Below are 26751 nucleotides of genomic sequence, written 5' to 3'. Positions count from 1 at the left end.
AGGATGGGAGGGGAAAGAAAAGAAGAGAAAAGAGAACTGAAAAAATGTTACATGTTATTTTACATTCATGGAATGTTGTAGGACAAATGGGATGATGTTCCACACAAAACGTCTCAGCTCTGTTAGGACCACTTTTACCGACTGCACTCCAGCCATGCCATCACTGCAAGCAGCCTTAAGGGATCCCCACTACTTGGCTGGAGATCTGCATTGGCTCTGGCACTCTGAGTACAAACAGGGGTGTCTGCTTAACGAGCACCTGGATATAATAAAGAGACGTCCCTTTCCCTCTGTCTGCATGCCGGGAGAAATACTGAATCCAAGCTCTGCCTTGGATTCTGCAGCATCTCAAGCACAACAGACAAATCAGTGGCAATTGGAACGATCGTCGCAGGGGAAAATAGGCCAATCCCATTAAAAATACCCAACCCAAATCTAAAAAGATGACTGGTTGAAATCCATCCGCAAGGGTCACTTCTCCTAAACGGTGCTATTGTTTCTAAGATGCGGCTTAAAGGGACGAGCAGCCCCTGTGCCCGGGACGCATTCGGGAGCTGCTGTAACCAGCATCCCCACAACGCCTGCAGCACCAGCCAGGGAGAGGGGCCTACGTGTGTCGTCCCCCAGGCTGCCCGCCGTTCCCCGGGCTGCTGAAACACTGGGGAGCAAATGCCTTTATTCCAAGCATGGAGGGCCACGTGCTGCATTTACCTGGGAGCAATTTGCTCAGTATCCAGTGGGACCTGCCTCTGCACACACACGGATACGCTTGTCCCGGAAGGCGGTGGGCAACTGGCATTCAGCGAACGAGGGAGCAGCACTGCAGGCATTTCAAGCCTTCGGGAAATGCACAACTGGCCACCTGCTCTGGCCCCACAATCCTCAAGGCTGCCAGTCCACAAACACCAGTGGACTTTAGGGATGAGGTGCCCAGGCCACTGGGGCACGGCTGGCGTTAACGCAGATCACCAAGGAGAGAGCAGTTACCTGGTTGGCAGTGGCGGAGAAAGTAGCTCTAGGCGGGGGCTCCATTTGACACGCCCGCTCCTGGAAGAAAGGATTTCGAGTGGCACACGGTTAATCTGGCAGATCAGAAAAGCAGCGTATGTTTAGCCTGCCAGAAAGGGCCAGAATGGGGAACCCCGCAGGGAAAGTGTAATGCTGATTTACCCAAATCTGTCTGAGGGAGGGAAGGGAGTTGCACGGTTTGGGGGTTCCCAGCAATCTGCCAAGGAAGGCCGGCCTGTTGCTGAGGCGAACGCCGGCGTGCAGGAAACAGAAGGATTTAGAACAGAAGAAACACGGAGTTCAATAAAAAGGTTGCACGTTTCTCTCAGGTAAAGAGTGACTGCTTCTGTCCCAGGAATGATGTAACCTGAACGGCAGCATGCACTTTTTAGCACTGTACAGCCCTTTGTGGAAAGCTTAGAATTGTTTCTCCCTCACCTGTTTTAGAGGGAGTGTTCACCTCCCCACCTGAGGTCTCTGGCAAACGGCCTGCGTGGATGGAGAGTGTGCGGCTGAGGAAGAGGCAGCCAGTCACCCGCCGGGAGCTGGGCCTGCACCACCCGGATTTAGCAGGATGTGGCAGAGGGAAGCAGGGTGCCTGGTCACTGGTCTCTGAGTGGGAGGCAGGGCCAGGCGGCGTCCTGTGCCCAGAGGAAAAGACTGGCGCCGCGGTTCTTCCTCGCTCCATTTCAGAGCACTTTATGAGGACTGGCATCCCGCGGAGGCAACACTGGCGTGCTCGCTCCCCTGAGACTCAGCTGCACTGAGCTCAGCAGGGCTGGCTGTGGGACATGTGATCCCACCGTACCACGGCTTGCTCATCCGCAGTTACAGCCTGCTCCACCCCACATTTTGCCTGAAGCAAGAGGACACGGCGCCATACCTGAAATCAACCTCTCAGCACAAACCGGAGCCAGGGTGACCCACGCCTTGCTTCCGTTTTGGGGGCCCTGCCTGCTGCCCCAGTTAGAGATGCCAACAGGCCTCCCGCAACTCCTTGCCGCCCCTAAAACCCTTTCAGCCTCTGACCCGTATCAGGATGTCTCGCCCTTAAATCTTGCCACTCAATTTTAGGCCGCATCCAGTTTGATAAACCTTCCCCAAGATTCTTTGCCCTGTAGCTCATTTTAGCATTCTTGTGACATTCGTGGCTAAATGGACAGCTAAGTGGAACCACCGTGCTCAGAAGCAGTAACTTGACCATCGGATGCTGCAGACAAACAGGGACGAGATCAATTATCCTGCCAGCTCGTCCAATTTGCTGCGACATCTGGCTGCTTAAGACAGAATGCCAGGCTGATCCAGAAAGCGATCCCTTATGTTCTCCTGGGTCCTTGGACGCAGAAAGGCGATTCTGAAAACCTTTCCCTAGCTCACATTTGAACCGCTTGTCAAACGTTGCTTGAGAAAGGGTACCGATTGCGCGGCAGAATCCCTGAAAGGGCACCGATTGCACAACGGACCTGCACGATCAAATTCCAGGCAGTACACTTTGTGGCTTGCCAAAAATCTCCATTTCAAATGGAGGACAGCTCTTGAAATCTGAAGCATCTTTGGAAAGAGAAAGGGAGAATTCCTGCAACAGATTTACAGAGAACTTGAAATAATAGGCATGGTGTTCTTTCTTCCCCAGGCATTCACAAATGCTGTAGTTTCATCAACCAGATTGATTTCAAGGGCACCAGAAAGCTTGCACAGAAACGGAACAGCTCTCTGTCACTGTGCCCCTCAGAGCTAGAGGCAAAAGCTGGTCAACATCTTTCATTCCCATCAGCAGCTACTCCAGGGTCCAGAGAGACACAGACATATGCCAGGGGCAATGGAACAGCTTACCCTCACTGGGTTGTTGAAGGTCTGTGAAGCTCTCTCGCTGAAATTAAACTGGTTGGTGAGCTTTCGCTCTTGCACTGGCTGGGGACGCGGCTCCTCTTCTTTTTCTTCTGGGGCAGCGGCCTGTAGCAGGAGAAACAGGGCTGGAAGTGAGGACCAGATGGCGCATGCTTTTCCAGGTGGCTGTGGTGGCATCTGCAGGCTTAGGGGGGGTTTGTGGAGCAGGGCCCACAATAAGCCTGAAGAACGAGTGACTCCCCATTCTGACAAAAGCAGCCTAAGGTGAGCAGTAACTGTACCTTTCATCTTGGAAGGCTGAAAGAACATTCTGGCAAAAGCCAAAGAAAAAACCGCCAGTGGCATTTGCTAATGCACTTTTCACATTTTGTGCCACAAATTTCAGCTTCTTAGTCCTCAAATCTGTAATGCCTTTTCTCCTGAAGAAAAACTCTGCAGTCCAAAACGGGGTGGAGTTCTTGTACTGACGAGATTTCTATGGACCCATGTAGGTCTGCAGCTGTTCTTACTCTTAGCCTGCAGAGACTCCTTGTTTCTGGCAAAGCAAGGAGGCCCTAATGACCCTTCCAGCCTAGAGCTCTTCCCTGGCTTCCAGGACCCCCTTCTCACTTCCACGCTCCCAGGTTCGCGCGCAGCTGCCCAGCCTCCTGTCCCAGGCCGCAGGACGGGGAAGGGCTCCGTTAAATGCTGCCCTTGCTTCGCTTCCTCACTTGTCTTCCCCCTGCAACCAGTCCCTGACCAGTTGCTCCTGTGGCTCAGCTGGGCTCCCAAAATTCCTGCCCAGGTGCCTCCTGTGCAGCCAGAGGGGGAGCAGCATCCAGCCCCTGCCCAGGGCACGTTCCTGCATAATTCAGAGCCTGATGCTTCAGGAGCTTCTGGTGCACGCACCAAAGTTCGTATACATGCAGAATGCTCTGGAAATGGCCATCCGCTACAAAGGCATATAGAACTTGAACACAGAATCTCACTTTTTCTTGGTTTTCTGATTTTCCTCACATACACGCGCACACACACGTGCGTGCACACACACACACACACACACACACACACACACACACACACACACAGTAGCAGTTGCACATGACCATGAAGTGTTACCGGCTCTTCAGGTTTTTCTCCGCCTTCGCCTTCGCCTTCGCCTTCCGCTTCAGCTTCTTCTTTAAGTTCTGCATCCAAGGCCTCAAAGTCCACCACAGTCGATGAAACAGGGACCATGGCTGAGAACAAACGGGGAAAGATGGCGAGCCAGGACAAGAGACTTCTCCCAGCAGCTGGGGCCGAATCACATCCAAATGGACATGCTGGATGTCTCTGGCTTCCGCTCCGCAAACGCAACGGCCGTCGCGCAGGGTGGGAGCAAGCGCTGGGGCTCCTGCAGGCCCACCTTCCTCTGCTGGAGCCAAAGGAAGCATGCTGGCTCCTCTCGATAGCCTTAATTGTGCTGCGGTTGCCCCCTCCAGCCAAGTCGATAAAACCCGCCTCTCACGCTGGGTCCTGGGCACCACGCAGAATTACACTGAGAGCACTTTGCCTCTAGTTATTTGCATGACCTCCATAGGCTGCATATTTGAACTGACTTTCCTGGCAGGGAGACCCACTGAACTCAGTGGAGTTCATTTCCTGCACAGAGGGCTATGGGACTACTTTTAAGGTATCTAGGGAGAAAGGTCTTTACTGAGACCGAAACATGCATTTCCCCGTCTCTCTCAGGGTAACGAAAGGCACTCTTGGCTGCAAGAGCAAGCAAGATGAGGCTCCCGGTATTTTTAATCCGGACTCCCTTAATACCGGTGTGCATCCTTGGCTTGCGGGGGCAGGCTGGCCAAAGGCGTCGGACTGGCCTCCTCTTCACGTCTCGACGGACAGCAACGCACAGACCTCCACACAACACTCCCAGCCCCAGACGCAGGTGCGCTTCCCCTGCGACCGACAGCAGGCGTCGCTGGCGCAGTGCTGAGTCCACGGGAGGGCACCCTCTGGCCCGCGGAGTCCGTGCTCCGGCCTGCGGACGCCAGGGCTCCCCCCGGGCCGGGCCCCTTCCTCCCTACGCCCCACCCCGCGCCTTGTGGGCTCTGTGAGGAATGCCCTTGCCGTGGTCGGCCTGCGATAGCAAGGGGTGGGGCGGAGTGGCCGCAGCTGCTGCTGCTCCTCTTCTCCCACAGAGGACCGGCTCAGGGCTGGGGAAGTCACTTCCCAGCAGCCCGGCCTGCGGTCTCTTCACCCACAGTAGCCATGGCAAACCAGACAGCCGCTCAGGGCGCGGCCCGAGCACTCTGACGCCGGGGCTGGGGCCCCTTCCTGATGCCGGCGGCCCACAGAGGGCAGTGGGGGCTCCTCCCGCCCGCCGGCTCCCCAAACCCACCGGCAGTCGTGCTCTGCCTCATGCTCTGCCGTCGCCCCTCGTCCGAATCTCTGAACACCAGGTTCCCGCAGAGAGAGAAATGGACTGCCAACTGCTCCACCACCGAGGTTTGCCTGTAGGCTCTCTCCTGCAGGGAGGCAGGCAAAGGGAGGGCAGGAGAGGAGAGGAGGGACTCCAGCACACTCGCAAGGAAACCGGGCGCGCAATTCTTGCGACATTTTGGCCGCCCTGCTGACCCTCTGGAGCCCGTTTGGGCAGAGCCATGGCTCGGCGGCACGGCAGCTGTTTTGCAGGCAGATGGTTCTCCAGGTGAAGCTGGGAAAGACCTTCACCTGAGTTCTTGGGAACAGACCTTATGAACGAGAGGGGCCAAGAGTCTGGCTGGGTTTAAGCGGCTTCCAGTGCTCCTGATCAATTGGTGGAAGAAGCCTTGAGGGGACGGATGCCGCCAGCTCCAGCCTGAAGAGAATCTGCTGGCTCTGTAAGCCGGACGGGGCATCCGCAAGACCCCATAAAGCGCTGGCAGCCAGACCAGCTCCCCGGTCTGTGCAGCATGCCTTGGCCATGCCCCCCGCCCCCTGCATGGGAGCCCTGCTCCGGACTGGAACGCCTGCCTGCCTTCGCCTTGCAGCAGTTCTGGGTCCCTGCACTCCTGGCTCTGGCTCCAGTTCCGCCCTTGCCTCTCTCACTTCGCTGCCTGGCCAGAACCCCTCGTGGAGGAGCCCCATGGTCACCCGCAGTCCACGACGGGGGACAACTGCATCTGTTTGGGCAGCAGGGGCCTCGATTGCTCCCGGGAGGAAGGGCTGCTTCCTGCTGGGCCCCAGGGACTGCCCGACGTACGGAGGAGCCGGGGGCCAGGCCAGGGGCTCTGCCGGCGCAGCCCTTGCCGAGTTACTTCTCCACACTGAGAGCCACGCTGCACCTGACTGCGCCATTATGCCTTTCATGTTCTGTGCACCGACCCATTGCTTTAGTTGGCTTTACCTGGGACATCTGTCTTTGGCTTTAATTCATTTATGGAACTGTTTAATTTTATACCATTATTTTCTCATGTTTAATTTGTTGCAAGCTCTCCTGAACATCGTTTCAAAATGGAAAGGTAAGGTATACGTGTCCTATAAGCAAACAGACCTAGCTTTGGGATTAATGAGAATTTGCCTACGCTTAGGCGGAGGCGGCATTCTGAACTTGCTTTTCATCCCATGTTACTGCCTTGGCCCCCTTAGCAAAGCTGCGGTAGCCCTGGGGGTGGGCAGGGGTGAAACCTGGCAGAGAGGTACCTGGGCACACGTGGTGCGTGCCCACGCACACTCAGTGCCAAAGCAGAGAGGCCCCAGGAAGGCCACGTAAGTCGGCTCCTGCACGGAGAATTCTGTTGCAGGCGCGCCACTCAGTTCAGGAGGGCAAATGGCAAAGGCTGTTGCCCCACATAAACTGGGGCTGCCCCCCGGCACGTGCCTCGGAACCTCCAACAAGAGTCAGGGGCAACGGGGCTCCACCGGCAGACAAATGCTCGCAGCAAAGCTCGTGGAAAAGAGGTGGCCGGAAATGGCGTGGAAGGAAGAGCAGAGGGTGCCACGAGGCTGAGCCGGAGCCCAGCCACTCCTGAGCCTCAGCCCACGGAAAGCAGAAGGTTGTTTCTGCCTTTTGTGTTCTGCAATGTCACCTGTGTATATCTTTCCATTACAAACTCGCCTTGAGCATCCGCTGAGATTTTGAAACTGACCTTTGAATCCATCTAGTAACTAATTGCTGCAATTTAGTCAAAAATTGGCATTGATCGCTCAAGAACACATTTTTCAGAACTCTCATAAATGACATGAATCATTCTCCGCCTGCTTTGACTACCCGCAAATGAAAGAACTTATTCTCTTGCGTCAGGCACTCTGACTGGGCTTATGTCCATACATCCCAAGTAGCTGCTCTCTCTCATTTCCCGGTGATCAATTATGTTAATATACTTATTGATTTGTTTAACTTCTATTTAAACCCCTCAGAAAATGTCAATGGCACAAAGTAAAAAATGAAAATAAATATAGCCTATGTGAAAACCCAACTGCAGAATCAAGAAGGGAACCAGCTGCAAGAAGGCCCTCGATGCCAGGGCCAGGCCTCCCATTCGTGCCACACGGAAGGGACGGACAGTGGCTTAACTGTAAGACTTCCCTAGAGATAACGTGCTGGAGGTTCCACTGCAAATGCTCTCCAGCTGTTCTCCTGCTCAGGTCAGCAGCGACTCTTGCCTTCCGCCCTTCCAGAGGTGCTGCAAGACTGAGCACAAGTCCGATCCTGAGTGGGACCGGGGAAGTGAAGAAAACCCGCTGCTCACACCAGGCCCTGAAGACTCGTATTGGCCTAGCCTGCCCAGAGGGCTGGAGGGTTTGCTGGGCCCTTTTCAGCTTCATGGAGTTCTTTGTTTTGATTTTTCCTCTGTTGGAACCAATAGGGTGGTGGGAAGCTCTCCTACAAGCCCTGCGGACCTAACTTGAACCAAACTGAACTGTCTGCATTCTCCCCCCACCCACCCCAAAGGCCCTGTTTCAGGTCCCCACCTTTGTGGGACCTGGTGGGGACACCACTGACACTAATTTCCCCAGCCACAGAGCTTTCCACGTGTAGAATTGGGCAGCCACGGCAGATGACACTCCTTCGGAGGCGCTCCCTCCATCACGTCCTGCCCCCAAGCCAGCGATCTGGGAGCCAAAAATACTCTTTGGCAGTTTCCACAGGCTGACTTGAAGGGAGGCTGTTTGGCATCACTATTTGTGGGTGCTAAGTTTGCCATCGGGTCCCTGACTGTAAGTTTTTGTTTAACTCTAGTCTTCGTTGTCTTTGTCTGTAAACTACCTAAAGCCAAAGAAAAGCAGTCCAAGTATGTGGAATATCTAAACATTTATAGCTTTTTTATTGCATATAAAGCATCTATATCCTCTTGCCTCTTTAATTTGAAAGCAGCAATCAGGATAACCTCCTATGAACAAAAGACTCACATCGCTCACGGAACTCAGCAAAGGAAATGATACTTACTTTAAAACTGTATCTGACGATGTTCTGTGGAGCATGCGGGTTATTGGCGGTCAGAATGCGGGTTATCTCCTCTTTCAGTTCCTGTGGCAAGAAAGACTGACTCAGCCTCCTCTACAAGGGGAGCATTCAGAAATAGTTCAAACGTATTGTATTTCTTCCTCAGAATTTGTGTTACACTGAACTGTTGCAGAAGCAGCAGGAGACTTCTCAAAATGAAATATTTTTATTACAAAATTGTAATACTGATTATTTACATTCGCTGAGATCATAGAGCTCACATGAGCATCGTTTTTCACGGTCTTCATACAACAGAACTCCCCCCTGCTACATTTCTGCTATGAGAAAAACAAAGGTTCTTCTTGAATGGGAAGAACTGAACCGATCAAGTAGTTTCCCCAGTATAATTACCAGGTGCAGGAAATCTGCTTTTCAGTAATAAATGTGAAAATGTTATATTGCCCCATTTACCATGCAAAAATGAGTAATGCCTATAGCCTTTCTCTTCTACAAAATGTCATCTGCATGTGCTTGTCAGTAAAAGTTTTTTTCCTGACTACCAAGCAACTCTTAACAAAAGAACACCTGCTGGATAAGTATGACCTCTGCTGTGCAAACAAACGGAGCAAATCAGTTTGGTTGTATGCTTTGTGTTCTCAAGGGAAGGTTGTGTGGCTCATTCCTTCAGCAAATCCAATTAAAACGAGCTCATGGCACAAGAGCTAAAAAGTTGTGGAAACAATCTTACCTGGTTGTGCAATACACCACACTCCGCTTCGGTTCCTACCAGGAAAGCTCGCAGCCCAGCAAGACAGCAGGTGCTTTAGACCAGGGATGGGGAAACTCCAGCCCACTAGGACCCTGAGCCTGCCCCAGCTGCTTCCCCAGGGCCTGCCCCTCCGCCCAGGCAGGGCAGTCTCTTTGGATCAGGTGATAAGGGATGGCTCCACAAGGAAGAGACACTCTCTGCTCATGCTGCTCTCTCTCACACACAGATGCGCATGCACACTGTATTTGGGCTTCTTAAATGCCTCCGCTGAGACAAAGCGGGGTTTTGAAAAGCCTAATGGCCCCGTGGGAAGGGTAATTTTGGGGGACGGGTGCACCTGTGTGTGAAAACGCCATCTGCGGAGGCCCATGGGCCACCAGTGCGTCACCATGCCTATTCGTGACCCACCGCCTCCAACAGGCTTGCTTAGGCCCAGCAAGGTGCTTGGGACTCAAGGGGTTCGCCCGCCCAACACAAGGCTCCAGGGTCGGTCCCTGCTACTAATAGCAGGAGAAATCAAGGGAAATGTCAGTGTGCAGCCTTGGAAGCTGCTGTCAGCCAGAGAACTGGCACGAGTGGAACAACAGCAGGTGGCAGCTTCGGTCACGCGCGCTGCTTTCCCTTAATGTTTAATAACCAAAGCCGAACCTGGAAAGTGACGGACGCGCTTAAGCCGATTTACATGCTTTGCTTCAATTATCATCACATCGCTTTGCAACAAGCACCTGAAGTGGTTGGGGGGGGGGAATTAGAGGTGCCCCATCCAAGTTCAGGACAGGCAGACTCCAAAGAAGCACAGGTGTGTCTTCAGACTTCCAGAGCACTCGGAAAAGTTAAGCAGAAATGGCTGGATCTGTGGCCACGAGAGCATGGAGGAGCATTTGCTCATGACAAGCAAACTGTAACTTGAGAGGAGCTGTGCAAGGCCCTTCACGCTCTCTTGCCAAACATGCTTGTTGCATCGCAACTCTACATACTCGGGAGCAGGCTAAACGTGCACAAGAACGGGAGGCACGGGAAGCAGCGCATGGCTAGGGAAGGGGACCGCAGCAGCCGGGCCCCCAGGACTGGGGGGCGGAACAGCCCTTCCCCACAGAGCAGGGGCAGCAGTCCCGGGGCTGGTGCCAGGAGTTCCTCTGTCAGGCACGCCAGTAAAGCAGGAATGAAGTCCTCAGAGAGAAGACACACGTGCCGACAACCAACCGGGTGTGGAGACGAATGAAAAAGAATAGCGGCCATTGCTGCGGGGAGTGAGGGAAGGGCAAACACGGGGGAGCCTGACTCTGAGCTGGGGGCAGCTGCTGCTTTAAAGGGCCGCATGGGCATTCCAGTCCTAAAGGCATTGCTCCAAAATGGAATGTGTGGAGGCCTCCTCTCTCCAAGACATCCAGAAGCCCCAAAGGGCTTCTGCGCTGCCTGTGCTTCCTGCATACAAGTTCCACACAACTTTCCTGAGCCGTGTGGAGGTTTTCACCCCTGCCTGGTCGTGTTGCTTTACTGTGGTGCATAAGCCACGCCAAGTACTCCTCCTGGTCTGTGAGCTTTGATCCAAGCAAAGGAAGAGCCGACTATTGTGTTTATTTCTTATTGGAGGTATCTGCTGTGTGCTTTCAACTGGGGCCTATCCTATCCACATCCAGTGTTGCATCTGCAGCACACTAGGCCCTGCTGGGGCCACTGGATCGTCCAGAACCAGCCCTGGACGGGCTGCAACAGATTTTGACTCTAGTCCAAGTGTACGCACAGCATCTGTCAACTCCAGCTGGTCTGGGGGCTTGATTAATGTCTTGGCCTGTGTCCATTCATCTGCCCCCTCTCCCAGCTCAACACCACCTTCTTCATCCTGGAACAAGAAGAACAGAGACCAACAATGAGTTCTAGGTAGCAATGATTCTGTTTTGCCAGAGTGACAAAAAAATCAACACATACCTTTCAATTTGGCATAATCTCAGATTACTGTCTCATTCGGGGCTTTGCTTTTTATACACCTAAATGGCCTTGGTCAACCTGGCTCGCTGATCGGCATCGCTTTCAGTATGAACCTGTCCAGAATTTGAGAGCAATTTGGGGGTTGCCTCCTAGGTGCCCTAGGGCAGGTACCTGGTTCCTTTATCATTTGCATGACAACTCAAAGCCACATGCATGAGGCCTCTGGCCGTGGGCTTCACGCCAGTTCCCACCCCTTCTGCTGCGTGTTGCCGTCATCTGTTTCGAGGGCAAGGCACATCGCTGACGATATCCAGTTGAGGAAAAGGCAACGGTTCGCTTTCAGTCAGCTAACCCAGTCCCAGTGCAAACGAAGCACCAGGGCACCTGGATTGCAGGCGGCCATTTTGGACCCGGCCCACACCAGACCAACATGAAACAAACACGCTCACAGAAATCCATGTCCTGCTCCAATGTGTCACTGGCTGTACTGTGCAAATCAGAATAAAACTTTAAACGCTGTGGGACTATATCTGTGAAAGGGGTTATTTAGTGTCATTCTCATCTTTAGTAGTTGAAATAACATTTCAGTATTTTTCCTTTTTAAAATGGTATGTTGGAATCTTACTGGAGCATTGACCAGGTCTCCAATATGCCTTCATGAATAAACTGAGGCAAATTTTGCCTGCTGCGAAAATTATTCAATTCAGTTGAAGCCTGAGCCCGATTTAAAGTGCCTGTTTTGACAGAGAAAGCCCTAAACGGCTTGGGACCTGGTTACTTGAGGGACCGTCTTTTCCAATATACTCCTAACCCGCCAGCTGAGATCTGGGAATGAGGTTCCTCTGAGAGAATCATCCCTAAAAGAGGTGAAAGGGATGGCGTCTAGAAGAAGGGCCTTCTCAGTGGCTGCCCCCAGCCTTTGGAATGGGCTTCCTAGGGTGGTCTGCCTGGGTCGTCTCTACTTTCATTTCGGCAACAGGCAAAGCCCGTCCTCTTTTGCAGTTTGCATGAAACCTGGATTTAAAAACTGATTTCCTCCTGTCTTCCCCCCCCCCCCCCCCGTACTTGTACTGTTTGATGCATATTGTTAGCCACTTAGAGAGTTCTGCCGGGACATATGCATCTGAAAATAAATGCATAATGTGCTACAACGCCTGATAAAGTTGTGCCGCTGGGCAAACGGCAAGCTGAATTAGAATAGATTTTGACATTTTATTTAGAGATATTTGCTGCATTTTTTTTTCTTATAGGAGGCATAGGCAATAATTGGACCCCTTACAACAGCTTTACTGGCCTCCCACTCAATGGCGTAAGAATCAGCAGTGCCCTCATTAATTTAAAAATAGTATAATAACTCAGTAGAAGTCTGATTTTTAAACATCTCATCATTAAGAGGCAAAACTTTAAGGGGCAAGAGACAGGGGACCTTAGCAAATCTGCAAATTACAACCCCAAGCAGATTGGAGAGTGGATGGCAACAACTGACATACCAATTTTACAAACATTTATTTGATGCAGCAAAATTGCAGCAACTAAGAAATAACCTAATCAAGAGCAATTATGATGGACAGGTGAAGAGAAGGCAATGCCTTGTTCATCAAGATGCACAGTCTCTGAGCATCAAACAAACCAATTTCAGCCAGACCAGCCTGGCAGTAGGGCAAAAAGCCTATCAAAACTGTCACCCCCAACTTCTGCAGCAAGCATTACTTCTGACATTGTCTTCTTTTTAACAGTTCATAAAGTAAATTAACAACTATCTAATACATTTTAATTTAATGTGTATATTCAAATCATGTTGGACTTTCCAAACATTTCATTAGACCACCTCCGACCCCTGCTGCCCCGATATGGTTTCACTGTCATGAAAGTAAAGCCAATGGTAGCACACTGAAAAAGGAGTGCTATTTTGTGAGGTTATAACTGTTACAAGGACCGGATTTGCAGTGAGCATAATGACTTTTCTGGAATTTCAAGGCACATTCTTCACACTTTGCAGTACATCGTTGCCTACTCCTTCCCAAAATAAGCTCTTTTCTGATTTTTTTCTCTTCCTAAATAGAAGATGTCCATTTAGGATGGTGATGCAGTCAGATTTAATCATTATTTGAAGAAAGCCAGTTTCAGGGTCTCTAATTGTGTTCTGTCCAGTTCCTAAATTAGTCATAATTGAATGCATACTCCAATAACACAATAGACTGACTGCTCAGAGGCTCCACAAAAGAAAGTAATTTCAGAGTGCCACTTGTGTAAGATGCTTTAAATATGAAGAATGATAATGTGACACACTCGACAGAGAGATGTTAATGCTGTTCTTGCAGAATTAGCTAGAACTGCAGCAAAAGAAAATCAGTCTCCCTCAATTCCTTGACAGACAGAATAAGCTTCCAGAAAAATGGCATGTTGTTGTTAGTTGCGAAGTCGTGTCTGACCCATCGTGACCTCATGGACAACATTCCTCCAGGCCGTCCTGTCCTCCACCATCCACTTAAGCTCACGCCGACTGCTTCAGTGACTCCATCCAGCCACCTCATCCTCTGCCGTCCCCTTCTTCTTTTGCCCTCGATTGTTCCCAGCATCAGGCTCTTCTCCAGGGAGTCCTTCCTTCTCATCAGGTGGCCAAACTATTTGAGTTTCATCTTCAGGATCTGGCCTTCTAAAGAGCAGTCAGGGTTGATCTCCTCTAGGACTGACTGGTTTGATCACCTTGCGGTCCAGGGGATTCACAGGAGTCTCCTCCAGCACCACAATTCAAAGGCCTCAATCCTTTGGCACTCAGCCTTCCTTATGGTCCAGCTTTCACAGCCATACATTGCAACTGGGAAACCTATAGCCTTGACTATACGCACTTTTGTTGGCAGGGTGATGTTTCTGCTTTTTAGTATGCTGTCTAGATTTGCCATTGCTTTCCTCCCCAGGAGCAAGCGTCTTTTAATATCTTGGCTGCAGTCCCCGTCTGCGGTGATCCTGGAGCCCAGGAAAATAAAATCTGTCACTACCTCCATTTCTTCCCCATCTATTTGCCAGGAAGTGAGAGGACCGGATGCCATGATCTTAGTTTTCTTAAAGTTGAGTTTCAAACCAACTTTTGCACTCTCCTCCTTCACCCCATCAAGAGGCTCTTTAGTTCCTCTTCACTTTCTGCCATTAGAGTGGTATCATCTGCATATCTGAGGCTGTTGATATTTCTCCCAGCAATCTTAATCCAACTGGTGATTCATCTAGCCCCCCCCCCACTTCTCATGATGTGCTCTGCATATAAGTTAAATAGGCAGGGCGACAGTATACAGCCTTGCCGAAATCCTTTCCCAATTTTGAACCAATCAGTGGTTCTGTGTCCAGTTCTCACTGTTGCTTTTTGATCCACATACAGGTTTCTCAAGAGACAAATAAGATGGTCTGGTACTCCCATCTCTTGAAGAACTTGCCACAATTTGTTGTGATCCACATAATCAAACGCTTTAGCATAGTCAATGAAGCAGAAGTAGATGTTTTTCTGGAACTCCCTAGCTTTCTCCATGATCCAGTGTATGTTGGCAATTTGATCTCTAGTTCCTCTCCCTCTTCAAAATCCTGCCTGTACTTCTGGTAGTTCTCGGTCCATGTACTGCTGGAGCCTAGCTTGTAGGATTTTGAGCATCACTTTGCTAGCATGTGAAATGAGTGCAATGGTGCAGTAGTTGGAACATTCTTTGGCATTGCCCTTCTTTGGGATCGGAATGTAAACTGACCTTTTCCAATCCTGTGGCCACTGATGAGTTTTCCAAATTTGCTGGCCTATTGAGTATAGCACTTTTACTGCGAACTGAGATCATTCTGTCATTTTGGAGGTTGTATCCCAGTACTGCTTTTCCTACTCTTTTATTGACTATGAAGGCTACTCCATTTCTTCTGAGGGATTCTTGCCCGCAGTAGCATACCTGATGGTCATCTGAATTAAATTCACCCATTCCTGTCCATTTTAGTTCACTGATTCCTAAGATGTTGATGTTCAGTCTTGTCATCTCTTGTTTGACCACATCCAGCTTGCCTTGAGTCATGGATCTCACATTCCAGGTTCCTATGGAGTATAGATCTTTGCAGCATCGGACTCTCCTTTCACCACCAGATACATTGGCAACTGAGTGTCCTTTCGGCTTTGACCCAGTCGCTTCATTCTTTCTGGTGCTACTAGTACTAGCCCTCTGCTCTTTCCCAGTAGCATATTGGACACCTTCCGACCTGAGGGGCTCATCTTCCGGCGTCATATCTTTCTGCCTTTTGGTACTGTCCATGGGGTTTTCATGGCAAGGATACTGGAGTGGGTTGCCATTTCCTTCTCCAGGGGAACACGTTTTGTCAGAGCTCTCTGCTATGACCTGTCCGTCTTGGGTGGCCCTGCCCGGCATAGCTCATTGCTTCATTGAGCTGCGCAAGCCCCTTCGCCACGACAAGGCAGGGATCTATGAAGGGGAAAATGGCATAGGGATAAACAAAATAGGGGACAGGCAACCCATAGCAAAATCCATTCCATGATTCTGGAACCATCAACTCTTTCCAGACACATACCCAGTTTGCAACCCTCACAGCACCCCAGTTGTGTGAGGGAACTGCTCGTTGCAGATCCGCTTCAGAGTGGTTTCCCAGATGCTACAGAGCTCTCCAGTGTCTCTGCTGCTCAGTGCAGGTGCCCACACTCGGCTCTTGGGCAGCTGGCTGTGCCCTGGACTCAGTGCGCAGCTGGCTGTGGTACTTCGTGCTTTACTGCAGTTCCTCTGATGCAGGTCATTTTACAAGACTGGTGTTGAGGAACTCAAGCCAGGGACCCTGTAGCCAGGACCCAGTTGCCAATGCCACTGGGTTTACAGGTCAGAAGAGAAAAATTGTAGGAACTTCAAGCTGGGGGACCCTCAAATTCCCCTAATCCTAACGAGCAAGTGATCCCAGAGAGCCAGTTCTGCAGCAATGTCTGACATGTCTCTCTTAAATCTGCTCACTCCATCTGGGTAATTCGCATCACAAGAAAGTAGCAGCCTCTTCCACGCACTTCCCTGTGGTGCCTCTGCTCCAGGCGCTTCCCCACTCCAGTTGAGGGCCGGGCCCTGCCAATGCTCTGGCCTCAGTACCCAATGCGCAGGCCTCATGCGCATATGGAAGGTGCAACCCTGGCAGCCCGTAGAGCAGCGAGAAGCCAACTACCGTGGAACTGGATTTAAATTCATATTCATTATGGCACAAAGTTCTTGATTAAAACCAGTTCAGAGGCTTGGAGTAATATTTTTCCCTTGACTCTGTCATGAGCTGAATTTCAAGTGAATCAATCTTTCTTTTCAATCTAGTTTTCCAAGCAGCCTCGCGCAGACCTGCGCCTCGTATGGATGTAGCCGATGCAGAATCCAGGGTCTAATTGGATCTTCCTATGCATGATTGCTCTCAGCACGGATGAATGGAATATTGATCAAAGGAGCCCTCCGTTCACTGTCCGGCATGCACACGAAGCACGGCGTGAGTCCCTGGGGAACCCTCCCTCCAGACGCCAAAGCCAGGACTGCAGGGGAGAAGGCTGCGTCCCAACTTGCCAAGTAACGGCCAGGCGCACCACAGCTTTGCTTCCTGCAGCACTCGCAGAATGCTTTGCATCTATGCAAAGCCGCATGTAAATATGCCTAACAATAATGCCTAATGAGCAAGTATCAAAAAATGCTATATTGCTCCAATACCAACTACCGAGTGAACACCAAGCACATCTTCACCGATGTGTGAGATTTATATATATATATATATATATATATATATATATATATAGAAAAAGAAGGCTCTGTGAAGAGATCAAGCTGTGTACTTAAAAATCTTGACGGGCAGACCCCGTTTTGGACGGTCTGAAGTTTCGCTGGAAAGCAGTCTTATCCCCTGTGCAAAGGCACCATGGGCTTGCCCTGTGCGATTGAAGCCTGCCACCTGGCACCCCTCCCCAGAGCCCCCTCCTTTGTTCTCCTTGGGCCTCTGCGCTGCTCGGTGCTTGCAGAGTGGCTTGGGACCCTTCGCCCTGCCCCTCCGGCAGCCCACGCAATGCCTGTCTGCCTGCCTTCCCGTCACTTCAAGCACCAGCCCAGAGAGCTTCTCCGGCTTCCCTTATTCCACATCCACATTTTCTCCTCCTCTTTCCAGGGAGGGAGCTGTTCCATTAATTCTCTCCCAGCAAAGAAAAGTTTCAGCAGACCCTTTGTTCCTCCGCTCCCAGGGGACGCGCGCTTCTCGCTCTTTCCCTCTTCTGCTCTGCCAGGAGTGGTGCCAGCACCGCGTTCTTTGAAAGACAGCCTGAACTCTGAAATGGTCTTTCTAACCGAGGAATTACCAATATCAAGCTGCTGAGCATTGGACCAGAGCTATATTTCCTTACCGTTTGTCGCCTTTTAAGAGTGTGTGTGCACAGTACGCCTGCACGCCTCCCTCACTGCAAGGGGCATGCTGCTGCTGCTGCTGCTTTCGCTCTCCCGCTCGGCCCTTCCATGCTGCCAGAGGTTTGGAATCTTCCCCAGTTACAGGGCATTCCCCTCTAAAGGCCCTGGTGGTATTCTGGGTCTGAATGAAGCTTCCTTCATCCACAGGGAGCTTGGTGCTTTAGTTATCAGGTGAAAGGAAGCTGATGTACTTCCGGAAGTATTTTGTTTCTTAAACCAGCATCTTGGGAGGGGGCAGGAGGGACCAAAACTGTGGGCTCGACTGGCTTACCTGACAAATGAGCCAAAGGCATGACGTTCACATGGATATTAAGGATTTATATATTTATTATTACATTTTTCCTTTCAAGGAACTCAAGGCAGCTTACATAATTCTCCTCTCAGTTTTATCCCCACAACAACAACAGCCCTGTGAGGTGGGTTGGGCTGAGAGCCCGTGACTGGCCCAAAGTCACCCAGTGAACTCCCTGGCTGAGGCAGCCTAGAACCCAGAACTCCTAATTCTCAGTCCTGCACCTCCCTGGCTGTCCCATGATCTGATGGAGAACTATGAAGCGACATTCCAGACCATCCAAAACTACCACTCCACATTATCCAAACACTTACCTTTTCCATTGCCAGAGCCCCATAATCAATTCATTATATTCTGCTGCTTACATTTCAGCCCAAAATTTGTTCTCAGAATGGATAACGGTACTTAAAAATCCAACATACATATCCATTAAAATGTAAAACAGAACGCTGCTCACGAAGGAGGTTCTTAGGCCTCTGTCCAGGCATGATGGTCTGAGATGTGGTGATTGAGAGCTAGAGCTGGATTCAGGGGCAACGGAGGGCTGTTATTCTGCATTTCTACCCGGGAGGTTGCCAGAGCAGCCTGTCAACCCAGAGCTGTCCAAGTACTGCAGACTTTGTGCCCAAGGTGTGTTTTTTCCTTGGCAAACCCTAACACCAAAATTTTTCGTAACTACTGCCTCTTCCACAATACCCTGCTCCTCCTGCCTGTGCTGTGACAGGACAAGCTCTCAAAAAACTTGGACAACAGAAGATGAGTTCATAACCTAGCTTTTATTCCTTCTCCTCCTTTCTTTGGAAAGCAACAGCCCTGCATTGCTCAGCCATGGAAATTATAAGAGTGCTGAGTTCTAGGTGCCATGTATACTTCAAGGAGGAGGTTAGTAAAATAGAAAGAATGGGAATAAGGATGATAATAGTCTGGTCAAGAAGGAGAACCAGAGAAGGCTGCTAGTTTTCAAAAAGGAGAAAGATATCACTCAGATATCCAGTGAAAGCAAGAAAAAAAAGCAAGAAAATGAGCTTCCTTGACCTGAATTCATCCTTCTGTAATTTAAACCTCAGGAAAAGGTTTAGATTACAGGAAAGTAAGTATTTTTTGAGAATTAGAAAACTATCACTAGCTGCAAGAACACTTCAGTAATGAAACAAGGTGTCGAGGCAGGCATTTCTTTCCTAAGGATTTTTTCACAGACGTTGGCCAAATTAGCGAAGGATGTTTCTGGCTTATGGCTCACACACATGTGGGGCTCCCTCCAAGCCAACCATTCTGAAAATGATTGCAAGAGGAGACTTTTGGGTGATCCAACCCCATTTGAACTAGGGTTGTATGAGAAATGTGTTTCCATGCATTTTTGATCACGATTTACCCAGTTCACATGCTCTAGATGTAACCCAGCTCAGATGCAATCTGCACTCCAAGTGTTGGGTAAATTGCACCCGGTTAGTTGTCTCCTGAGAGGACTTGGGCCAATTTGTCTTTTCAAGAGGGAGGCAAAGACACAATGTAGGCTCAAAACTAGTTTTCATTTGCGGGCTTCAGCTGAAGGGTGAAGCTGCTGCCCGAAAGCAAAGAAGCCTTCACACCTTCGTGGTGCAGTTCAGCGAACTTTTATGCCCCGGCTATCAGCTCCATTTGGCCACCCGCCAACTGTGAACTCTGCAAAGCGGTCAGTTGGTCAAGCATCCTGATATGGTCAGCAAGCAGCCCCTCAGCCCACCTGGTCCTTTTACGTGCTGCAAAGCAGAGGGCTTGTGCTCCTCTTACACTGATAACGGCTAGGCCACATTCATCTAACACAAGCTTGCCATGTGATTCGCGGAACAACGAAGGTGCACTCGACAGCGTGCTCATATTTGGAAAAATGCGCACTTTTGAAAGATGCACACAGATATGCTGTAATCAATAGGGGAACGATATGCTTATTTCGAAGGTGCAAACAACTGATGCTTCCATTGGGAAAACATATATATGAGAACACGTACCCCTTTTCATGCAAAAAGAAAAAGCCACAACCCACACTCCGATATGGATTGAGTGAAAAGAAATTTTGAAATGGAGTCTGGCGCTCTAAAGTGAGCTTGAATTTTGCTGGTTCGTACATCTCTAATTTGCATGGACTGGAAATCTGTCTAGTAATTATACAGTCAGATTCTCCAGGCTTGCTGTCAGAGCCCCCTCCACTCGACACACAGGATGCTGCCTCCGGCTGCTGGTGCTCATTCAACGAACACAGAAGGCTCTAACAAAGGGCAGGTGGGGTGTTAATGAACTCTGCAGCATTGTCCCTCTGCACACACACTTTCTGTCCTTGCACTTCCTTTCAGAAAGCTTGCTGTACACTCTGGTGCATGGCCTTTAGGCTGCAACTTTCTACAGGAGCTTTCCCCAAGTTACTGTTTTTCCAATATTTTTAGACTCCTCACATTCAGAACCATTGGTGACGCTGGGAGTTGAAGTCCAAAACATCTGAAGGATACCAGGTTGGAGGAGACCTGCTCTGTGCCAAGTGTTTGCAACAGCACAAAGCCACGTGATTCCTGGAGGCTGCACTTGCTGAATGATGTGACTGGCACAAGCCTCCAAGGCATTCCTGGTTGTACATTGCGAGCTTCATATTATAGTGATTTGTCACACATGAGCCATAATCTGTCCAACAGTTAAAAGGGGGGCTTTTTGAGAAGAGATGCTGGTCTATAGTACGACGTATCTCCCAGTTGATCCCGAGGTCAATAGAATAACTTAGGCCTTGTTTCAGTTCAGCAGCAGAATAATCAGACAAAGATGTTGCTCAAAGCCCGTTGAGACATTTTGGTTTGCTTGCTTGTTTGAATGAACATTTTAGAAAAAAATGTGGGGTGGGAAGGATCATGAATATCAAACATTCAATTAAACATGATCCAGGGTGTGCTGTTACTTGGCTACAAATCTCAGTGTGTTCGCTGGGGCTTACTCCCTAGGAAATCTTTACTGCATTGAAACATAAAGGTCAGATTCTGGAAAGATGGCTGATTACTAAGACAGCATTTGCTAATCCATTCAAATTAGTGAGGTCTGTTACACTTAGTTTTGTTCAGGATGATGCTATTATTGCACCAGAAGTATAATGCAGTTCTCTTCTAAGACTGTAGTACATCCTGGGGAAAGAAACCCACTGCAATCATTGATGCGACTCAAAACAAAAACGAGTAGAATCTAAGTATCTTACCCGCCTCCTTAAATTTGATTTGGAAGGTCTGAGTCCAATTTGGCTCTATAAACAAGACAAAAAGGGTGAACTCAATACATTTGGTACTAGGAACAGTTTTCAAGCATGGCTATTTCAGGCAGAACTCTCAGTTCATTCCACATAAATATTCATAAAGGCTCTTACCTATGTTGTGCTATCTGCTAGAACAGATGGATGAAGTATTGTAGACAGTCACTGGTTGGAGACAGTATTTTTTCACACCAACAAGATGTCTTGTGGCATCTTAAAGATTAACTCACATATTCTGCCATAAGCTTTTGCGGCCACTGTCCACTTCATCGGGTGTACGAGGACCCAGACAGTGTCTTGCATTTGATGTAGGGGATTATGCCCACAAAAGCTTAAAATAAATATGCTCATCTTTAAGATTCCAAAATGTACTCATTGTTAGTTTGGCAGCAGTCGACAATGCAGCTAACCGTTTGGAAAATATTACCTTGAGGTAGCAGGCAAATACATAAAAATCCTATAAAGCCCACATCAATGTTACAGCTAATAGCAAAGAACACAGCAGAGACAATAATTACATAAAAGAACAGTCAACAACAAGAAAATCATTTCCTTTTAGCCAGATCTAAAAACAGACCATTAAGAACAGCTTCAGTAGAACCATGACCTATATGCTTAAATAAAAGCAGTTTGAAACAAAAGCATTTCCAAGGCAGCCTGGATTGAGTGAAAGCTAAATGCAACAAAAGCAGAATGTTACTAAGAGAAGCGTACATCATAGTTTGTCCTGAAAATAAATGGGAGGAAATAACAGAAGCAGGATCACACCAGATAGGAGGACATTCTATACTGCCTGGTATTGGTGATCAACAACCACTTCTGATAGTACAGAAGGCTGAAAGGTTCAGCAATAAAATCGCTCACAAAACCAAGACACGGATGGTTTTCTGCAATAAGGTGAGTCATAGAAAAGAAGTTACCTCACCTGGAAAAATAACACTCATTGAACTCTATTCATAATTGTTCTCTTGCAGGAAAAGCACACTGCAAGCTAATTCAATACAGTTTGGACATCAATAAGTGATTTCCACAGTGCAGATTAATCTGGACCCAATTCAGGCAGCCAATAACAGCAGGAGAACCCCCAGCTGCCACCACCCTCTCCTGATGTATAAAAGTACTTACTGGCAGGAATGGCATTGACAAGGCAAAGTGCAGTTAATTGTCAGGGGCAGTTGTGTATATTTCAATTAACTTGACATAAGAAGCAATCAAATCAATTTGAGTACATTTGTCTTAAACATGCAGGAGGAAACCTAACAGCAAAGGCACAGATAAAGGGGAATTAAAGTTCCATTGGAACAGCACTTAAAGCAGAGCCACCCACAACCTCTGGTGCTGTTCTCATCAGTTTCAGGTAAGGTGATAATCTGTCCCTGGACTGCAAGCAGAGTGGGCGGTACATAATGGAAAGCCATCAAAACTGTTTCTTGCCTAGAGAAACTTAAATTTGTCCACTCTCTATAGACAGGGAGGTTTTTTGCACACATTAATACTTGTTCCAAGTAAGTAAGCCTTAAGAGCAATGTTTCAGCCTTTAAGAATGTAAATGAAAAACACCAAAAGCCAGAAAATCACTTAATAATCAGCTGATAAAGGAAAGGAACTGGGCTAAGGGAAAGCATGTGGTTGTCTGGGAAAATCTGAGGACCAGACTGAGATTCCAGATGGAACACATTTGGCCCACAGGGCCACTGGAGCATAAGGTTGTTGTCGTTGTTGTTGTTATGAGGTCCCTAACAATGAGGAAGAATCAGGATGGGTGATGTGTGAGCCCTTCCCAGCACAGCCTGTGGTGAAGTTCCTGGGAGTTCTGGGCCACAGGGCGTGAAGGGCCACAAGCTGCCTAGCCCGAGTGCTTCAGGCCCCCATCACGCCACCCAGGTGCTGGTAGCTGGCCCTCCATCTCCTGAGCAGTCCCCTGTGCTGTTCCTCCAGTGCGTGGGAAATGCCCATACTCTACATGCAATGCAGCAGCACCATAAGGGCCTTTTGAGAGGCACGGGGTGCAGGCAGAGCTTAGAGGGAAGGGCTGCTTATGGGCCCTGACAGGAGTGAGAAAGCACCCAAAGAGTCTGCTGGGGGATGTACAGTCAAGAGAACATTTACCATTTATTCCGACAGACAGGAAATGCATGCGGCATGTGGACAGCCCCTGAAGGGACTACGAAGATGGGGGTCGGTCCAATATGCTTTTATGCCGTTGCAGACAGTTTGGAGGAGGGGTGGGGGGATCATGCGCACGGTATGCCAGAGGCACTTTATGCATGCATTTATTAGGCTAGACGAGACTTATAAGACATTAGAATAAAACAAAATTGATTGAATGGGATTAAAGCCACACAATACCAAAAGAAGCTTCAGGACATTGTCATGACCGTTTTTCCCCCTGCAGTGGAGGGTAGGACACATTCCAATGGAGCAAAGTTCAGGGAACCAAGATGTAGGGGTGGATGCCAGGAAGTACTTCCTGACAGTCAGGACCCTGAGGGTATGGAATGGGCTTCCCCGGGAGGTGGGTGAGGCCCCATCGGTGCGGGTGTTCAAGGATAGGCTGGACGTGCACATGGCGGGCATGTCATGAGTGGAGCCGGCTGGAGCCAGGGGTCAGGCTAGATGGCCCGGGAGGCCCCTTCTGATTCACTCCATTTCTATGTTCTATCTAAGAGTGTACTTCCAAAGGACAGGCAAGTGTTAGCATCTCTGAGGCATATGTGGGAGCCATCATGGATTCCTGATCTGATCTTACAGCATCAGGCTTTTAGCAGCCATGTTATGGCAAAGCTTTCACTCATTTTGTCCTGACAGCCCCAACAGAATCCTAAAAGCTACAGCTGTCTTCTCCACAGAGCTGACACCAATCTGCATGGGCAGAAAGCATGCCTCAAATTAAATGTCCCCATGAAACAGGGGGTGGGATCCAGCCATTAAGTCTGAAATGAGCTGTCCTTGGCCCCAAAAATGCTTAATCCAGAGTACTCTCAGCAAAGTACAGTGGAGTAAAAATAAAGAGCCTAGGAGTAAGGTCATTCAATAGTGGCAAAAATAATGTAATTTAGACATATTATATGCTTCCTGGAGTTTGATCTTGAAAGAAAACAGTACTCGTGATATGTAGAATCATGATTAGTTCTGTTACGTTCATCTGTTTCTATTTATAACTTGTTTTATTCACAAGGGCTCAGGGTGAGTAACACATCTGCAGCATGGAATGTGGCAAACCATAAAATATGCATCACACTGCAACATAAAAATATTATGTATGGGGTTGAGAGATAAAAAATATCTCTAAAACTTACGTTTATGATCAAATAATCAACATTTGCTCATTAGCTAACTATAGACTCTTCATAAATAATAACTTAGGAATGCATTAAGAGGGAACTTTATGGTGAAGAAGCCCTTGGAATGACTGGTGGAGAATTGCCCTTTTGCCACAGAAAGATGAGCCAGCAAGAATGGCCTGTAGCTCACATTTCTTGGTCTGCTCAGAATCCACCGTTAGCCCTAGGATTTCTACATGTGAGCCTTCAAAAAGGCTGCAGTGCTTGATACTGGATAGGAAACATTGCCTTGGCCAATCTCTTCTCCCTCCCCACTCCTGCAGGGTTCCCAGTGAATCTAAGCAACACAAGCATGAGCCCTGCTTGGTACTGATACTGTGTGGAAAGCAAGTCAATTGTCAGCAATAGAGGATTGGGTGAAGAAAAGAATACATTCCATAGCTCATCTGATCTCTTCTCCCATTATTGCTGGGTTTTGAACACCCAGGGCAATAGTTGTTTCTGGCCTCAGATCCTCAGTGTCCATGAAAAAACAGACAAGTAGCAACCCCACCCCTGCTTGCACATACAAGCTGGAGAATAACCTTCATGTACACTGTACTGTCAGACTTGTGCCTTCAGTATGCAGGGTACAGAACAGGGGACCTCCCATGAAGGCTGCAACCTTAAGCCCTGCCTTTTGACAGGAATTTTGAGTGGATGTCCTCTGGTGTTCTTATCAGCTTCAAGATTCTATAAACATGGATCTTTATACTTCTCCTGTTTCTCTACCTAACCTGGGTAGAGATGACAACAACCTATTTGAAACATCATTATATCATCACAACCTAACTGTACAAGTTAAAGCTGCAAAATTCAAATTATGAGTGACCTATTATTTACTTTTCAGAGGATTACTATACCACTATTCATTTCAAGACATCCCAAAGCAGTTTAAAAGATAAAATCTTGATAAAATACCACAGAGCCAATCACTGAAAGTGAAAACCCGGGGTAAAGCAATGCAATCTCCTTGAAGGGGTGGCTGGCCATGCTAGTACTCAACACTAAAAGCTCACCTGATCCCAAGTCTGCATGGAGCATGGAGCGAAGAGAGCGCTCCTGAGGATGTCCAAAGAGCACGGCGTCCTGCAGCTCCCACAGGGACCCCCCACCGTGTCTAAACATGCCTCGGAGGACAGCCATGGTGCAGCCAAGACGCCATAACAGGCGAGCACAGCCGCCTTTCTGGAAATAAGGCGAACAATACAGAGCCCCCCACTTCCCCTACAGCTTTGATGCCTCCACTGGCTCTATTTTTATAGAGATTGCAGTGCACATTAATACCATTATTGATGCCCATATCTCTCTGCCCGTCCGATTACATTTTATACCGAACAGCGAGGCAAAAAGGAAACGGGGTTCATTTCGAAAACAGATGTGTCTCCTTCAGGGGGCACCAGCTAATGAGGGGCGGCGGGGACGTCACGGGCGCGCTGACACCCGCGATGGCGACGCACAGGGGCCGCGCAGTCACCCGCCCCCGGCCGCTGCCTACCTGCTTGCGCTTGTAGAGCTCTTTCCCGGGCATTTCCGCAGCGTTTCTGCCACCGCCTCCCCGCTTCCTGCTGTTCTTTAAGTTTTCCTCACTTTTTCCAGAGACCGGAAGTTGACTCAGGCATCCATAGCAACCGCCCGGAAGCGGCTTTTCTCCCGCCCCATTGCCCTAGAGGGAGGCGGAGGCGGCGGCAAAGGCCGTCGGCCGGTGCTGGGACGATTCCATGTGTCTCCCCACCCCCTTTTGTCCCCCGAATGAACCAAAATGGAACGATCCTCATTCCCTGGGGAAACTGCTCGGCGAAGGGGGACGAGGTCTTGTTGATGAATAATTCATAAGAAGGTGGGGCTAGGGCAGCGGAGGAGGGGCGGGAGCGGCGCGCTTAACCAGCCCGTTGCGGGGGCCCGGCTGCTGAATATTCAAAGAGGGGGTGGGGCGGGGCGGCGGCCGCCGGCGCTGACGGCCAGCGAGACTCACGAGCGGAAGGAAGCGGCGCGCTCGTGCCGGCCGGCCGGCCGGCTGGCCGCGCGTGCGCGCGCGGCGAGGGCGGGGCGAGGGCTGAGTCACCACGGCGGCTGAGCGAGCGATCGGGCGGCGGCGACGGCGCCCTCCTCTCTCCGCGGCGCCCGGAGCGGAGCCTCGCGGCGGCTCTGAGGGGATGAGGCAGGCGGCGGCGGCGGCGGCGGCGGGCGAGCCCCAGCGACACTGAGGGAGGCGCCTGCTCGGCCGCGCGCTCCTCCTCGCCCTCGCCCTCCTCCTCCTGCTCTGCGCGGCCTGGCGGCTGCCGACCCTCCGCCGGCACCATGATGGAGGAGATCGACCGCTTCCAAGTGCCCGCCGTGCGCGCCGAGATGCAGCCGCTGGTGAGCCAGGGGGCCGGGGCGGGCCGGCCTGCGCCTGCGGCGGCGGAGCCCGTGCGGCGCTCGTTCGTGCCCGGCCGCCGCTTTCGAGGGGGCCGCGCCCTCGGCCTGCCCGCGGGCGCCCCGGGAGGCG

The 26751-nt window shown here is 49.9% G+C and overlaps 2 protein-coding genes across 3 annotated transcripts in view; one reads left to right on the top strand and one right to left on the bottom strand.

The window, feature by feature from the left end:
- The window catches only part of DNAI1 (dynein axonemal intermediate chain 1), a 125785-nt gene extending 99923 nt beyond the window's left edge, over positions 1-25862 (bottom strand). The window contains exons 1-8 of the mRNA XM_044444008.1: positions 25759-25862; positions 20887-20931; positions 10759-10857; positions 8249-8329; positions 5219-5345; positions 3955-4073; positions 2842-2961; positions 988-1047 (exon numbers count right to left, since the gene is read on the bottom strand). Of these exons, the coding sequence (XP_044299943.1) occupies positions 988-1047; positions 2842-2961; positions 3955-4073; positions 5219-5345; positions 8249-8329; positions 10759-10857; positions 20887-20931; positions 25759-25791 (684 nt within the window). The 5' untranslated portion in view covers positions 25792-25862. The remainder of the gene's footprint in view (positions 1-987; positions 1048-2841; positions 2962-3954; positions 4074-5218; positions 5346-8248; positions 8330-10758; positions 10858-20886; positions 20932-25758) is intronic.
- Positions 25863-26368: 506 nt separating this feature from the next.
- FAM219A (family with sequence similarity 219 member A) overlaps positions 26369-26751 on the top strand; it is a 55414-nt gene continuing 55031 nt past the window's right edge. For both annotated transcript variants that reach the window (XM_044443922.1, XM_044443921.1), the window contains exon 1: positions 26369-26621. In XM_044443922.1, the coding sequence (XP_044299857.1) occupies positions 26562-26621 (60 nt within the window). In that variant the 5' untranslated portion in view covers positions 26369-26561. The remainder of the gene's footprint in view (positions 26622-26751) is intronic.

This window comes from Varanus komodoensis, unplaced genomic scaffold (assembly GCF_004798865.1).
Source record: "Varanus komodoensis strain SLA01 unplaced genomic scaffold, ASM479886v1 scaffold43, whole genome shotgun sequence".
In the NCBI taxonomy this organism is placed as follows: Eukaryota; Metazoa; Chordata; class Lepidosauria; order Squamata; family Varanidae; genus Varanus; species Varanus komodoensis.
Note: the sequence above shows the minus strand (reverse complement) of the source record. Positions and strands in the feature narration are given on the sequence as shown.